General features: G+C 42.1%; 1 protein-coding gene across 2 annotated transcripts in view; it reads right to left on the reverse strand.

The window, feature by feature from the left end:
- Positions 1-446: 446 nt before the first annotated feature.
- Positions 447-17,414, reverse strand: part of gpr160 (G protein-coupled receptor 160) — a 50,984-nt gene continuing 34,016 nt past the window's right edge. Inside the window, exons 2-3 of one of the 2 annotated variants that reach the window (XM_043702642.2) lie at positions 12,394-12,469; positions 447-2,114 (exon numbers count right to left, since the gene is read on the reverse strand). In XM_043702642.2, coding sequence (XP_043558577.1) covers positions 991-2,025 — 1,035 coding nt within the window. In that variant the 5' untranslated portion in view covers positions 2,026-2,114; positions 12,394-12,469 and the 3' untranslated portion in view covers positions 447-990. The remainder of the gene's footprint in view (positions 2,115-12,393; positions 12,470-17,414) is intronic. The other variant, XM_043702645.2, reaches the window with a different exon arrangement.

A 17,414-nucleotide genomic window follows, 5' to 3' on the forward strand; every position in this document is an offset into this window, starting at 1 on the left:
AAGTTCTAGGGATGTTTAGAAATCATCTAATCCCAAGGGGCATGCAGGTTCTAGCACTGTGTAGCACAAGCCAAATATCCGTTCAATAGCAACTGGACAGGCCATGATGAAAATACGAAGATTTAATATCCATTCAATTTCTGGTTAGGGTGCAGGAGATGGAACAGTGTTGGTGAAGTCCTTGATAGAGCAGTCTAATTGGCTACTTGAAGGAGAAAGAGGCATTTATTACCTTCACCTTAGTGTCACAGCCAAGAACAGCCACTGAAACTTAACATTTCACATTGGTTATGATCTGCAAAGCATGACATGAGGTGGTTGTCACGCTGTCAGAGATCGTGAAGGAGACACATTTGAGTGGAGGTGGTGTAAAGTAGGACAGAAAACCCATGAATGAAAATGAGCTATCCATGCATCCGAGAACAATATGACTGATAACAAATTCATGCAAGGCACAAACCATTTTATTCATCATCATTGTCACCCTCAATTTCACTACATTAAACATCAGCAACAGAAATGCTTGACTTATTTCCTGTGCTACACGTTTCATAGTTACATGTCAGTTGTAGGCAAACCTAAATAGCTCCATGAATAGAGAATTGAGATGGTTTGATCACCAAATGCCCCAAGAAAACAGGCCTCATGGCTTTTACAAAATATTAGAGCTTCTTTTGAAAGTTTATAACCATTACCCCCCCGCAGAAATTGCTTCATAAATGTGAAACCGAAATATATCTTGCAATAAAAGTGACAGGTTTGAGAGTCACAGTTAGAAGGATCACATTCAGACATTTCAAGAGATTGGTGCGTGCAGGAGAACACAATTTTTAAAAATCCCATTGAATAATTCTGATCTTGCACAAATCTCAATTCATCAACATTAGTGATTGTTAATGTTCTTATCGAAGACTAAGGAGTAAGATGAATCAATGTTGTTATTAGATTGAAAAATACACTGTGATATGTGTAGGGAAAACAGAAGTTCCTTCAGGCAATTAGAATCTTTGATTCATTGTCCTCTTTCACTGGGATCCATCCTTCTTCAGCTGCAGTGAAAACTTGCTGAAGATGGCAAAATCTCCAATGGCAGAAACTGTCTGGAAATAAGGAAATGACATCCTGAGAGACCTCACTGTACCTCAGCCAATAGATGGCTCCAATGAGGAAGCTGTTCATGAAACAAAGCCAAGGAACATTCAAATCCATGTAGGCAGGCAGGGGAGCCCAGATCAAAACAACAGTCAGCTGAAGGAGAATAAATGGGCTCCAGGTCAAGAGAAAGCACATGGTAATATTGGTCAGGAGTTGTTCCTTGGCTGAATGGGACTGCCTCCATGCGTTGGAGTGCGAACATATCACCACAACCTCTTCCACATAGGAAATCACCTTCAGAGATCTGACAAGGGAGCTCAAACCAGACCAACAATAAATAGTCACAAGAATCACTGTCAGAAGTATCAGAATGGAGAGAAAGTGGTTCTGAATGCTGATGGTGACATCACATTGGAGCAAATAGTAGTACAAAACAGCTTTTAATGGTGGATGGAGACTGTGGATATCAAATATGTAGACAATGGCTCCAATCCATAACAGCATGATAATGAAAATATATAGGATTTTCCGAGAGGTGTTTATGGGTTTGGGAAAACGAGGTAGGTTTATGTAAAAATCAAGACCAGACAGGAAGAAGATGGGCAAATGCAGGACACTGTACATGGATGAGAAAATCTGTAGAAGCAGGCAGATGTGATGGTTTCCAATTTGAGTTCCGAGCACTGTACATGTCTTAAAACATGAAACGATTAACACATTCACAAATAATGCAAGATCCATCAGTGATAGGGAGATGCAGAAATAGCCAATTAAACTTGGGAGTATCTTTCGCTTTGTGCTCAGGATGATAAAGTTGAGGATGACCTTTGCAAACAGGACAAAGAGCAATAAATTTCTGCCGTCAATGATCTGGTAAATATATAGGCTGCTGTCAATCTTAATGCAGTTCTCACAGAAAACAGGTTCCATGTTTGACTAATTTCAATCCACTGCTTATCTTCCACTTTATATGATGAGGGATAGATCTACTTTAGATTGACATCAGAATTCCTGCAAAGCTAAAACAAAGCAAAATTAGTTCTTCAACCTAACATGAAGCAATGAAATATCTAGAATCATGAAGCAATACACTAAATGGATCAATGATTTCACAAAAGATATTTGGAAAACTTTATTTTAGTGAGAGGAAAAACTACAACTTGTCCAGAGTTCTTCTGCCTGTCATTTTCTTGCGGCAAGTGATGAGATTATTTTTGTTGTTGTTGTCACTCTGTGTTCTGTAAGATAGCAGCTGTGAATACTTTCAGCTAGATGCCTGGGGATTGCACCATTTAAAGCACCAAATGTTCCAAGGGTCTAGACATTCAGTTTTTTCTCAGATACAGAATGGGTGGCACAGCTGTTAGCACTGCTACCTCACAGCACCACGGACCCAAGTTTGATTCCAGGATTGATTCATTGTCTATGTGATTTCCCGCTGGTTGCTCTGGTTTCCAACCACAGTCCAAAAATGTGCAGGCTAGCTAGATTAACCATGGTTAATGTGGGGTTGCAGGGATAGGGTGGGATGCCCTTCAGAGGGTCAAATGGCCTTTATCTGCACTATAGGGATTCTATTATATATAGGGGTAGCTCCTAAGACCCGGATTTGAATCTCACACTTGGGTGACTGTCTTTCTGGAGTTTGCACATTCTTCCCATGTCTGTGAGGGTTCCCTCTGGGTGCTCCAGTTTCCTGATGTGAGTCAATGTGGACTCAATGGCCTGCTTCCACACTGTAGGGATCCTATGATTCTACAGTCAAGCCAATCCCGAAGGGAGATGGTGATGTTGTGGTAATATCACTGAACGAGCAAACCATAATCCGAGGCTAATGCTTTTGGGGCATGGGTTCAAATCCCATCATGGCACGTTGAGGATCTTAAATTCTTTAAATAAATCTGTATTTGAAAGCTAGTTTCTGTAATGGTGACCATGAAGCCATTGCCAATTTTCAAAACAAAACATTTGGTTCTCTAACTTCCTCTCTTTAGGGAAGAAAATCTTATATGTGACACTAAGTCCTCAGTAATGACTCTTTACTGCCCTCAGAAATAACATGCCACTCAGTTCAAGGTAAAAGCTAAAGTTTCCACAGTCCTACTGGACCATTGGGCTCCTCTCTCATTGTAGAGAAATGACTGGTGATGGTCCAACTTGAGGGTCACCATGGCTCAGGCAATGGCAGAGATTTAGAAGGAAAGCCCTTCATACTAACTTTAGTCAGTCCATGCTATTCAAAGACAATTAGAATGGCAACAAATGCTGGAAAAAGAAGAAAAAGAACAGGGATAGCACCAAGTTGCCGCATCTCAACAGATCATACAGGTTTAAGGGTCAGTGAGTAATCAGTCCATTAGGTCCCATGCACTGAAGTCCTGGCTGGCTCTGTACATTGGGGTTCAAGGAGAGTTTGAATAGCTCAGTGCTGCTGAGAAATTGGGATTCAAGAAACTCTGGGTTATTTATCAATTCCATTGAAAGGGAGCGGTCTGCCAGAGAGCTGTTAAAGGCAAAGCCTGTAAGCAACCATTTTCTGTTACGGAAAACTGAAGTTTGGGGCAAAGTAATGAATGTAGGCCATAGGGTTCTACTTAGAACAGCAAGGGAGCTGGACTTGTGCCATGATTAGGTGTTAGAGGGCAGACTTGTGAATCCAAGGGACAAAGTCTCAGAAGAAGTGAGTGAGTATCTAGGAGGTCAGCAGTTGTTGAGGCATTCTGAATAGAGTGGCTTTTGAAATCAGATGCTAGATCTTCAAAGAGAATTGCTGCAACAACTTGCGTGAGAGACAGTGGCCTGATTTTCGTCCCCTTGTGGGATGCACGGTATTTGGAAAAAACCCAGCTCTGCATATCCAAGGCAAAGGGGAAAGCCTACCCCAGGTATCAGCCTTTAGCACCCAATCCTGTCTACCCATACCCCCGGCTCCACATACCCCATATCTCCCAATAATGATGGGGAAATCAGTTTTGCAGCACAAATTGTATTGTGGTTTTATATGACCAGGCACTCTGAAATAGCTTGTACTTTTTTTTTTAAACTTCCTACCTTTTTAAGACAGCTTCTTGACAAATTTGTCAGTTCCAATTAGTTTATGTACTTTTATGCACAAGCTTGCCTTTTCATAATCTCAAGACTAGAACCAAAGGGTTACCTTACTTCGTCAAAAGGAGAGAAATATTAAACAGTCCTCGAGCATTCACTCCTTTCACACCCATACACTTCCCATGTTTACCTGTGCAATTTAACATCGACTATCCATTCCCCATGACTTAAGATTCCAAACTTCTTTTGGCAGTTTTTGCCCTGGCCAAGATGCCCTCTACTATGGTAGAAAATCAAGGCTGGGATTTTAAAGATTTTTGTGACTCACAGCTGGGCGAGTTGATGAGAGATTTGTGGGATCTGTTTTGATTGCATCTGCCATTTAATATGCAATTTATCATGTGATCCAACACAAATTTCCTATTAACCGCCAACTGCAACTCTGAGCCACCCACCATCACTCAGAAATATAATCGTTCTTCCTTCACTGTGTCCAGCTCAAAATCCTAGAATACCTTCCTTAACAACATTGTGGAATCACCCATATCAAATGGACGGCAGTTGTTTATGAAGACAACTACCCATTACCTTCTCAAGCATAGTTAGAGAGAGGCAATAAATGCTGGCCTAGCCAGCGATGCCCGCATCCCATCAATAAATCAGAAAGAGACTTTCCTGTTTAATTCATTCTAATTTTGGATATTAAAATATAACAGATATTGCAGATTATTTTCTTGTTGAGAGTTACAAAGCAATATGTCTTTTGTTTGATTGAAACCATAGAATCTCATGGCTTTATTCTCTTTCCCTAGACATTCCCTGCCTAATCATATTGTGGGTCTAACTACAGCTCTTGAATTGCAGCGGTTCAAGAAGGCAGCTTTCCACCACCTGCTCAAGGTCAGTTAGGGACAAGCAATAAATGCTGGCCCAGCCAGCGACATCCCTCAACTGAATGAACAAAAGGGACTACAAATCTTGTCAACTCTAAAGTTATTGTCTCCTAACTGATTGTAACTAGATTTGAAGGTCTGGTCTGGTATCACAACACACACATCCCATTCAGAGATTACCCCAGTGCCCATTGAATCACAGTTCAGCAACGAACTCAATTATACTTTTCTCATACTCAAAATCCTTTTGAACTATTGCCCTCCCTGTCACTGAAGTGTTTTCCAGCTGTCCAGCCTTCTAAGATCTCTGTGCAAAATCTGGCATCTTGCACAATCCTGTAAATTTTTGATTAGCTGCCTAAGGTTTGCTTTCTGTAGCTTTGTGTCAAATATTATTGAATCATGGGCCTGTGAAGCATCTTGGAATGTTTGATTATGTTAAACACTTGACAGAAATGCAAGTTGTTGAATTATTCATTCTTAAATTGTGTGTCAAAATGATCTATAATTAAAATCCTTCACAGGTTCTTTAAAAATTGCAAATGGATTTTTAAATTGGTTTTGGCATTACTGACATAAGAAATAGGAGCAGCCTTAAGCCACTTGACCCCTTGTACCCGCTCTGCCATTCAATAAGATCATGACTGATCGAATTACTCTACAGTCCCATCTACCCCTTCACCTTGCATATCAAGAATCTATTCATTACTATTTTTTGAATTGAAAGACAAAACAGCAGATATTGCTTAATAAAACTATGCAGCATAACTAATTGGCCATATAGGCCCACTAATCTCATATTGCAATCCGTTGTGCCAAAGACAGTTTTCCCTTGTGGCGACTGGGTGGGAATGACATGTCAGTGTTGGCTGTAGGTTTACAGATGGCCTATAAGCTTGATCTTGACTTTACAGGCTCTCTGGCAAGGGGCAATAGTTATTGCCAAATAGAGATGTTGGTGGATTGCTAGCTTAAGCAGCTGTCCGTCCAGTTCTAAAGTTCCGAGAAAGAGTCATATTGGAGTTGAAACATGCACTCTCCTTCTCTCTCCACACCTACCACCAGACCTGAGTTTCTCCAGCATTATCATTTCATTTCAAATTTCCAGCACATGTAGTAGTTTGCCTTTATCTCTTAGTGTCTACTCTTAATGATTGGAAGGCTATTTTGAAGATCAGTAATTAATTTCTTTATGGTTCTCTAAACCATTTCACCACTTCAAAAAGGGGTTACACTGACCTAACAGCACACAAACAAATCATTCAGCTCAACTTCCAACCCTTTTTACGTCAGCCTGTTCATTGAACTATGTTCCTTTCTCTCTCATGTGCTTATCCAGTATTCTTTGGTTAGCAGCATCAATCTCTGATCTCCACAGATAACTCATGCAGACCATTCTAACACTGTAGATTATCCATCTTTAGCCATGGGCCTCCATATGTTGAGGATGCATGTGTCTTCATAGTTATCAACATGTTCCAAACTAGATATCCCTCAGTACTTTACAAAGATAAAGTAAAATCAAAGTTGTTTCAACTGGAGTCGCTCTCATATATGTATGTTTGCAATACAACAAACATTGAATTCATTGGTCTGGATCTTCAGTGATTCAGGATGACTTGAAGCTCCAGTAAAAGTGGAGGCTGGTCCCTATTATGGGATTTTCGGGCCCACATCTGCAACTTCAGATTTTCATCAGGGCCTTTTAAGGTTGTAGTTTGGTGGGAGTTGTTAGCTCAAACTCTGCACTCCAAACCTGGATGATTTCAAGGTGAAGATCAGCACAAGCTAGTCCTGCACAGTTCCTATGGAGTCAGGCTAACTTTTCAAAGAGTTGTGGCTTACGTCACATAGGAACTGTTGGGAAAAATAGTCTGCATGAGGGAATCTTTCAAAAGGCTGGCTCATAAAGTCCTCTTGCCCCACCTCAACCTCTCATTGCTGGCTATGCCATTCATCCAGCCTCTGAAAACCAAGTACTCCATCTGGGAATTCATGCCTGAAAACTCTACTGCAATTCTCTTTGCAGATGTAACTAATAGGTTTGATGAGGGCGAGTCAGCGATGTGGTTAGTTTGGACTTTCAGAAGGCTTTTGACAATGTCCGGCATACAAGATTAATATGTAAAAATTAAAGCGCATGGGATTGGAGTAGTGTATTGACACGGATAGAAAGCTGCTCAGCAGACAGGAAACAAAATGTTGGAAGAAGCAGGTCTTTTGCTGAGTGACACGGAGCGAGTAGTGGGGTAACGCAGAGATCAGTGCTAAGGCTTCAGTTGTTCACTATATATTAATGATCTAGATGAGGAAGTAAATGTAATATCTCAATTTTCAAATGACACAAAGCTAGGTAGGAGGACGAGCTTTCAGTAGGTTGCAAAGATACTTTGTCTTGGTGGGCGGCACGGTGGCACAGTGGTTAGCACTGCTGCCTCACAGCGCCTGAGACCCGGGTTCAATTCCCGCCTCAGGCGACTGACTGTGTGGAGTTTGCACGTTCTCCCCGTGTCTGTGTGGGTTTCCTCCGGGTGCTCCAGTTTCCTCCCACAGTCCAAAGATGTGCAGGGTCAGGTGAATTGGCCATACTAAATTGCCCGTAGTGTTAGGTAAGGGGTAAATGTAGGGGTATGGGTGGGTTTCGCTTCGGCGGGTCGGTGTGGACTTGTTGGGCCGAAGGGCCTGTTTCCACACTGTAATCTAATCTAATCTAAAAAAATACTTCAGTGTGATTTGGACAAGCTAAGCGAATGGGCAAATGAGTAGTAGATGAGGTAAAATGTGGACAAATGCAAAGTTATCCACTTTGGTAGCAAAATCAGAAAGGTAGATTATTATCTGAATGACTATAAATTGAGAGAAGGGAAGGTGCAGTGAGTTATGGGTGTCCTCATAAAACAATCACTAAAGGTAAACATACAGGTGCAGCAGGCATTGAAGAAGACAAATGTTATGTTGGCCTCCATAGCAATGTGATTCAAGTACAGGAGCAGGGATGTCTTGCTAAAATAATACATGGGCCTGGTGAGGTCACACTTTGAATATTGTGTGCAGTTTTTGTCTCCTTATCTGAGGAAGAATGTTCTTGCTATAAAGGGAATGCCGTGAAGGTTTACCAGACTGATTCTTGGGATGATATGAGAAGTTGAATCAGTTAGGATTATATCCTTTAGAATTCAGAAATTGAGGGGGGATGGATTTTATAAAAATATATAACATTCCAACAGGACTAGATAGGTAGATTTGTGATGACACAGATGCTGAAGCAATCCATGCCAAAATGTAGCAAGAACTGGACAATATTCTGGTAGCAAGTAACATTCACATCACACAAATGTCAGGCAATGACCATTTCCAAAAAAAAAAGACAATCTAACAATGATCTCTTGTCATTCAATGGTAGTATCTTCACAGAAACCCCAACTACCAACACTCTAAGATTTACCATTGACCAGAAACTGAATTAGAATAGTCATAAACATAGTGGCCGTAAGACCATTCCAGAAACTATGAATTCTCCAGTGAGTAACTCACCTCATGACTCCTCAAAGTTTTCCACCATCTACAAGGCACAATTCAGAAGTATGGTAGAGTATTCACCATTTGCTCCAACAACATTCAAGGAGTTTAGCATCACCCAAAAGCTAGTAGCCCACTTGGTTGACACTCCATCCAGGAACATATTCTCCCTCCAACACTGAAGCTCAGTAGCAGTTGTGTATACTATCTAGAATGTATATGGCACAAATTCACCAAGGCTCCTTAGATGGCATCTTCAAACTCACAACCATTTCCATCTCAAAGGACAAGGGTAGCACAAATATGGGAACATCACTACACGCAACATCCTCTCCAAGTCACTCACCATCCTGACTTGGAAGTATATTATTGTTCCTTCAGCATGGCTGAGTCAAAATCTGGGAACACCATCCTTAAAAGAATTGTGAGTCTACCTACAACACATGGACTGCAGCAGTTCAAGATGGTAGTTCACCACCACTTTCTCAAAGGCAACTAGAGATGATGGCCAATAAATGCTGGCCCAGCCAGTGATGTCCACATCCTATAAATGAGCAACAACAAAAAATCCAAGCCATTTTGTCATTAAGCACAGAAGGGAATCATTTAGACCATTGCATCTGAGTTGGATCTTTAAAAAGGTTATTCAACTATTCCATCTCCACTTCCCCCTTTGAATTATTTTTATCTAATTCCACTTTGGAATTGTTACTACATCTGCTTCCACCACTCTCACCAGACAATGCCTCTCTAGATCACAATGTTCTGTGTAAAATAAAATTTGTCTACCTTTATCATTTTCTTTTGTCATATCTGCAGGAGAATCCATTTCTCCTATTAATCCTTCAAAATCATTGTGGTTTGGTTCTGCCTCATATCCTGGCCATAAAATTCTGCAAAGTTCTGTATGCATTCCTGTACAACCTTGGTTCTTCTTGCCATTACTTGTGGGAAACAGGAAATCTTCCTTCCCTGCTTTTCCCCACAGAATTCTAGTCCTTTTGGTTGCTGTATGGGTCCCTCAAATAATTTCAAAAATTTGAATTCTATTTTAAATTAATTAAATTAAGGGCAACAAGCTTCCCTGCTGTACTGAGAGGAAACAAAGGACATGATGCCATCTAGGAGAAAATGAGGATTGCAGATGCTGGAGATCAGAGCTGAAAATGTGTTGCTGGAAAAGCGCAGCAGGTCAGGCAGCATCCAAGGAGCAGGAGAATCGACGTTTCGGGCATGAGCCCTTCTTCAGGAATGGGAGAAGGGCTCATGCCCGAAACGTCGATTCTCCTGCTCCTTGGATGCTGCCTGACAGACATGATGCCATCTAGCCTGCTAAAATGAGAAATTAAAGATTGGAGGAGAAAACTTTCATGGTAGAGACTAAACAACACATTACAATTATGTACCTGTGGCTGTCAATATTTAAACAGCCATAGTGCACAAATTCCAGATTTTAAAAAATACAATGCTCTTGCAGGAAAGAGAAGAAAAAGGCGACTTGAATTTATATAAAACCTTTCTTGCATTAGTCATAAAGTTCTACAACATAGAAATATGTCCATCGAATCTGTGCTGGTCAAAATCATCTAACTATTCTAATTTTATTTTCCTGCACTTGGCATATAGCATTGTATCCCTTACATTGTCAATGCACATTGAAATACTTCTTAAATGTTCTGAGAATTTCTGCCTCTACCACCAACCAGTAGTGTGCTCCAGGTTCCCAAAAGAAAAAGACTTCCTTCATATCCCCTCTAAATCTGCCCCCGGTGATCACCAAGGGAAAGCATTTCTTCTTGACTGTCCTGTCTATAACCCTCAATTTTATATATCTCAATGATGCCTCCCTCAGTCTCTTCTGCTTTAAGGAAAACAACTCTGATCTATCCAGTCTCTCTTCTCTAACGCAATATAGCCAATGCAGTTCTTCTTAAGATCATAAGACATAGTCACAGAAACAGGCCATTCAGCCCATCAATGAGATCATGGCTGATCTGATATCCTTCAACTCCACTTTCCTGTTTTTTCTCTATAATCCTTGTTCTGTTACACAATAAAATTCTGTCTATCTCAGCCTCAAATGTACTTAATGTCCCTGCCTCAACAAACCTCGACAGGAAAGAATTCCACAGATTCACTACCCTCAGAGAAAAGAAATTCCTTCTTATCTGTATCTTAAATGTGCTACCATATATTCTGATATGATGCCCTCTGGTCCTAAGCTCTCCCACAAGGAGAAACAACCTTTCAACATCTACCCTGCCAGGTTCGCTATGAATCCTATATCTTTCAATCAGATTACCTCTCATTTTTCTATTTCAATAGGTTGAGGACAGTCCCAATCTACTCAACCTCTACTTACAAAACAGCCCCTCTATACCTGATATTACCTAATGAACCTTCTTTGAACTGCCTCCAATGCCAGTATACCTGTCCTTTGATAATGGGCCCAAAACTGTTCCCACTATTCCAGTTGTTGCCTGACTAGCACCTTGTATAATTTTAACAAAACCTCTCTACTTTCATGCACCATTCCCAATAAAAAGAGACCAACATTCCATTTGCCTTCCCTATTACACTTTGGACGTAAATGTGATTCATGGAAGATGACTCCCAAATCCCTCTGTCCTGTTGCTTTTCTCCAGTATTTCACCATTTAAATAATATCCAGCTCCTATATTCTTCCTGGGAGAAAGTGAGGACTGTGGATGCTGGAAATCAGAGTCGGGTGTGCCGTACTGGAAAAGCACAGCATGTCAGGCAGCTTCCATGGAGCAGGTGAATCGACGTTTTGGGCATAAGCCCTTCATCAGGAATGAGGCTTGTGGGCCAGGGGGAGGTTGAGAGATAAATGGAAGGGGGGGGGGTTGGGCTGGGGGGGAAGGTAGCTGGGAATGTGATAGGTAGAAGAAGGTTGGGGGGGGTTCAAAGGTGATAGGTCGGAGAGGAGGGTGGAGTGCATGGGTGGGAAGGAAGATGGTGGTGCCGAGTTGGAGGCTCGAGATTGGTGAAATCCACATTGATCCCGTGTGATTCTGAATGTGGCCTGGAGTCCCTGTAGGATCAGTCGGTTCCGTAGGTAGGTGCTGAGGAAGGACATTTGGCTGTTCTTCCTATCAAAGTGCAAAACCTCATATTTCCCCACATTGCATTCCATTTGCCAAGTTTTTGCCCACTTAATTAACCCTGGCTATATCCCTCTGCAGATTCTGTGTCATCCTCACCACTTGATTTCCCACCTATTTGTGTGTCATCTGAAACCTAGCTGTAGTACATTTACTTTCCTCATCTAAGTCATTGGTATATAATTGTGGCCCTCGAACTGAGCACTGTGACATACCACTAGTTACATGTTACTGTCCTTAAAACACCCCCTTATCCCGACTCTCTGTCCTCTTTTAATTAGCCAATCATCTAACTATGACATGAAGTCACTTTTGTAACCACACTACAGGCTTTTTGTGAACATTAAGAGCACACAAATCTAATAATGACTAGATAACCTGTTTGATTTTTATAAGTGAAATTGAATGACGTATGTATGCTGGCCCAGGGAATGGGCTAGTGCAGGGGTGTGGAGTTGGAGTGAGATTAGTGGGGGGGGGGGGGGCACAACACTGGAATTGGAACTCCCCTGACCCAGCTCCAAATATCAGTTGTAGAATCTTTAGGTTGAACTAACAGGCAACACTGTGACCTTGGTTTAGGGCCTCACCAATAGAATGGGAACACTAGCAAGCTCAAAAGTAAAATACTTTTCCTGACTTTTAGAACACGTTGGCAAGACAGAGTAAAATTCCTTTCTATATGTGACAAGAAAATGAGAGCCAGTAGTTACCTTTCACCAGCTCCAGGTGCACATCGGTAGCAGATCCAGGTACACTGCTCGCTGCCTGATGATTAAATGTGCCAATCTGCAAACAAAAGACTTATTCAAATTGCGTTAACTTAGTGGTTTCCATGGAGATTGTCGATTGTTCTTTAAGAGTTCATTGTACATTTAAATATTTGCTGTGTGCATGGAGTGGAACCAGATTGATTTGAAATTCCAAACAAATATATGAAAAGTACTAAGAAGCTTTTGTGAAATAACTCCACCTCTACTCAAATAAGGCAAAAACAAACCTACCCAAGACTTGACCACTGATTTATGACATCAGGTGCAAGTCTCATAACACAGTATTATTGAATCACACTGAGGTTAAGTGTTCAAAAGGAAGAATTTTTCATGGCTCATCAACTTGAATGACATAAATTATTTCTGAAAGTACAAAAACTTAGTTTTTAATGTGGTGTGCCAGAAGGCACATTAAAAAAAACTTTATTCTACAGTGAGTTATTGTGATCTAAAATTCACTACCAGATAAGATGATCGAAGTAGATTCAACGGCAAATTTCAGCAGAGGACTGAATGAATATTTCAATGGAAATATCTACAGGGCTACGAGGATACAGCAATGGGAGCGAGACTGTATCGATGGCTTTATGCAACAGCTGGAACAGGTTCTTAAAGAAATTGTTCAGGGAATGCAGGTATCAATGGCTAGATCAGCATTTATTGCCTATCCCAAGTTGCCCTTGAGAAAGTGATTGATGAATTGCCTTAAATTCTGCTGTCTATGTGATGTGCAGTGATTTCCTGAAACTGAGATCTTATGAGTGGTACATGGTTAGAACGCTGCCTGACAGCATCATGGACCTGGGTTTGATTCCAGCTTGGATGAATAGCTGTGTGGAGTTTGCACACACTCCCCATTTCTGCAGGAGTTTCCTCCAGGTGCTCTGGTTTACTCCCACAGTTCAAAAATGTGCAGGTTGGGTGGATTTACCATGCTAAATTGCTCCATAGTGTCCAGGGAAGGGCAGGTTAGTTGGATTAGCCATCATAAATACAGGGTTATGGGGATAAGATGGGTGCTCAGTCTGGGCTGTTCCTTGGAGGCCAAATGGCCTCTATCTGCAGTGCAGGTATTCTACGATCTTCTTTTGTGTCAGGCATGACTCTAATCAACAAAGAATTTCTACATGTTCCCATTGATTACAGTTTTTCTAAGGATTCTTATGCTGTACATGGCCAAATGCAGCCTTGATATCAAGGAAAATCAATTTCACTTATCTCTAGAACTCAGCTCTTTGTCCATGTTTGAACTAAGGCTGAAATGAGTTCAGCAGTCAAGTGGTTCTGGTAGAACTCAACTGGAGTGTCAGTGAGCAGATGATCACTAAATAAGTGCTGTTTGATAGCTGCTGATGACATATTCTATCACTTTATGGATGATTGAGAGCCTACTAATGGAGTGGTAATCGACCAGGTTAAACAACTTGATTGAAGATTGATATCTGTAGACCTCAGGAGATGGCCAAGATGGATCATCTACTTTGCCACCTCTTGCTGAAGATTGTTGCAGATACACTAGACTAGAGAAGGGAAATGATCCCTCTTCTTCCAGCACGTCCATTCATGACTGAATGTGGTAGGACTACAGAGCTTAGAACTGATCTGTTGGTTGTGGGATCACCTAGCTCCAAGTGTTACTTGTTGCTGGTGCTGTTTGGCACACAAGTTTACAATAATTAAAATTAAAATTTGATTTTTCCGTCACTTTATGCCAATTTCAAAACATCCAGTTTGCGAGTTCTAATCACCTTCTCTTTGCCACGAACTTGCAATCCCTCAAACATGTCTGAATAAAAAAAACATAAGCTGTCATTTCTGCCCATCTCTGGTGGAATGGTACCACCAGGCACATTTTCCCTTCCCCTCTTGCCAAGATTCTGCAGGGACACTTCTCTCTGGGTCATTCTGGTCCACTCTTCCTCTGTTCCCTACATCTCCCCGCATCCCCATGTCTCCTTCCCTTACAATCACAGACAGTGTAATAATGGTGTGTTTACTTCCTCTCTCCTCGCTATTCAAGGCCCCAAACACACCTTGGTGATGCAGTGATTTACCTGCACTTCACTCAATCCAGTCTATATTCACTGCGCACAATACGGCGTGCTCTACAGTGGGGAGATGAATTACAGATTAGGTGCATGCTTTGCAGAACATCTATGCTCTGTCCATTAAAAACGACCCTGAACTTTCACCTGCCATTTCAACCTACCATCATGTTCCACGCCAACATCTGTGTCTCTGGCCTACTCCAGTGAAGCTCAGCATAAACTGAAAGAGCAACACCTTATCTTCTGCTTGGAGACCTTCCAGCCCTAAACATGGAGTTCAATAACTTTAGTATGAAGACCTGTTTCCATGTCTTTTACCCCCAGGCCCTGACATGGGTCGCTTTCAGCATAGCCAACCCATTATCACTTATCGAGCCTCTCATATCCCCTGGCTTACTATCCCTTTGTCTACCTAACCTTTCTTTTCCCTCTCTCTCGGCTCTATCTCCACTCCTTTCCACACCCAACCTTCAGTGTTAGCAAAAATATCACCTTTTTCTTGTTATTTGTTGAAAGGACGTATAGTGCTAACTCTGCTTTCTCTCCACAGATGCTTCCAGATGTGCTGAGTTTCTCCAGCAATTTCTGTTTTTATTTGTTGCAGATTCTATGATATTGCTGGATGAAAATCACTCTGGGGCATGACACCAGTTATCTGAATGCAAACCCATTTTTGCTTTTTGTAAATAGACGATCACAGGGTGGATGCTATAGACAGTAGGTTGTGGATTACTTGTGCCCCTCCCCAAAAGATGGTCAGTGCCTTACCAATGTGAAATCTGGCTGCTCCTTAGCAACAATGGCAGAGGTTGTGTGGCCTTCATTGACTCAGAGTAGCACATTCGTTCCTCATGTATAGCAGCAGCTGCTGTATGAAAAACTCTAGTCCCAGCAGCACCAAAATGCTGCAGTAGCTTCGCTAGAAGTACATACTCCCTGAAGGCTGAGAGTGGGGTTATTGTCAGTGACCATGAGGAAGTGCCAGACAATGCTGAACAATTATTTTGTTTCAGTATTCACAACAGAAAAGGAGGCTAGCTTGCCAGAAGTCTCAAGGAAATTAATAGATAGATCCTAAATAAAATTAGCTTAAGTCAATCATCAATAATGAGGAAATTAATGAAACTGAAAAGTGACAAATCCCCAAGACCCGACAGTCAACATCCACAGGTGTTAGAGGTAGGAAAGCACATTACCGATTCCATAACCATGATCATTCAGCTTTCCCTAAATTCAGGAGATAGACCTCTGGATTGCAAACTTGCTCACATCACTCCATTCGTTGAAGAGAGTGACAGAGGGAAAGCACGAATTACCAACCAGTTTGTTTAATATCTGTGGTGGGGAACCTTTTTGAAGTCTAATCAAGGATCGGGTAACTAACTACCTTAAAATTTAAGTTAACCAGAGAGAATCTGCATGAAGATTCATGAAGGGTAGGTCTTGCCTGATAAACTGAAAATGTGTTGCTCGAAAAGCGCAGCAGGTCCGGCAGCATCCAAGGAACAGGATAATCGATGTTTCGGGCATAAGCCCTTCTTCAGGAATGAGGAAAGTGTGTCCAGCAGGCTAAGATAAAAGGTAGGGAAGAGGGACTTGGGGGAGGGGTGTTGGAGATGCAATAGGTGGAAGAGGTCAAGGTGAGGGTGATAGGCCGGAGTGGGGTGGGGGCGGAGAGGTCAGGAAAAAGATTGCAGGTTAGGAAGGCGGTGCTGTGTGAGAGACGATTTCGGTACAAATAGTTAAGATGTGCATGACCTCAGAGTCTAAGGGGAATAGAGCCGTGGGGGTAGGGTAAAACATGCTTCTCTATAATAAAGGACGAGACAGAGTAGAAAAACAAGTCCTTGATTGATAAGACCACTAACTCTGACAGAGAAGAATAAGTCCTTGACTGATAAGACTGCAGGCTAGAAAAACAACTAGGGAGACATATACTGCAGACTTTGTGATAAGGGTCCAGAATGGAAAAATAATGAATGTTCAGAATGTGAACCTCGTGACTCTTTAGAGCTATAGAAGGGAGGAGCTTGAACTGTATTTAATCGAAAACTTTGTTAGCCTGGCGCGCTTTTCTCAGAAGAGTGCCCAACTCTGCAGACTTGCTAATAAAACTTTGTTTTCCTGAATTTGTCTAGAGCGATTATTGAGAAGCGATTTTCGTTTCTAACAAACTTGGGGGCTCGTCCGATCAACACTCCGGCCGCGAGGGGGGGCTGAGGAAGGACATCGGAGAAGGTGCACCTTGCCGAGTTCGGCAGTCCCTGATTCCTTGCTTGTCGCCCCGCGCGGCTTGAGCGAGTGATATCCGGAAGGCTCAGGAGAACAAAGGAGGGGTGTGGCCGAGGCAGTGGGGACGGTTAACGATCGAGTAATTTCGGTGCACCGAACCCAGGTAAGAACAGACTTGCGGGAACCGTCTTTCCGGAGGACTGGGGACCTGCGGAGTGCCTGTAGATTTTTCTACAGAGACGTGGGACTCAGGAATCTAGAGACCGGGGCTCGTCTGTGCGGGATTTTGCAGAGACCGTGTTTGCGGAGGAACGTGGACCTACGGGGTGCCTGTGATCTGTTTCACAGAGACGTAGGACACAGGAATCCAAAGACCGGGGGTGCCTGCAAAGGGACCTGGGCGATCACGGGACTGAAGGTCCGGGAATTGGCTAAATAGTGATAGATTATCACGGGATAATACAGGAATCTCCGATTTTACAAAGTCCTCGGCAATGGGAAATAAGGGAACGGTAGGCTTGAGCGTAGACAATGAAAAATACCCCGGGGTACCTGACGACAGTCCGTTAGGAATAATGTTAAATAATTGGGATCAGGGTAGGAGAAAAGGAAAATCTAGAAAGAAGATGGTGAGATACTGTCAAACGTGGTCCCAAACACCTATTCTGGGAGACTCAGTGT

Source organism: Chiloscyllium plagiosum, unplaced genomic scaffold (genome assembly GCF_037043375.1).
Source record: "Chiloscyllium plagiosum isolate Xiang-an unplaced genomic scaffold, Cpla_swu_hap1 HiC_scaffold_13, whole genome shotgun sequence".
In the NCBI taxonomy this organism is placed as follows: domain Eukaryota; kingdom Metazoa; phylum Chordata; class Chondrichthyes; order Orectolobiformes; family Hemiscylliidae; genus Chiloscyllium; species Chiloscyllium plagiosum.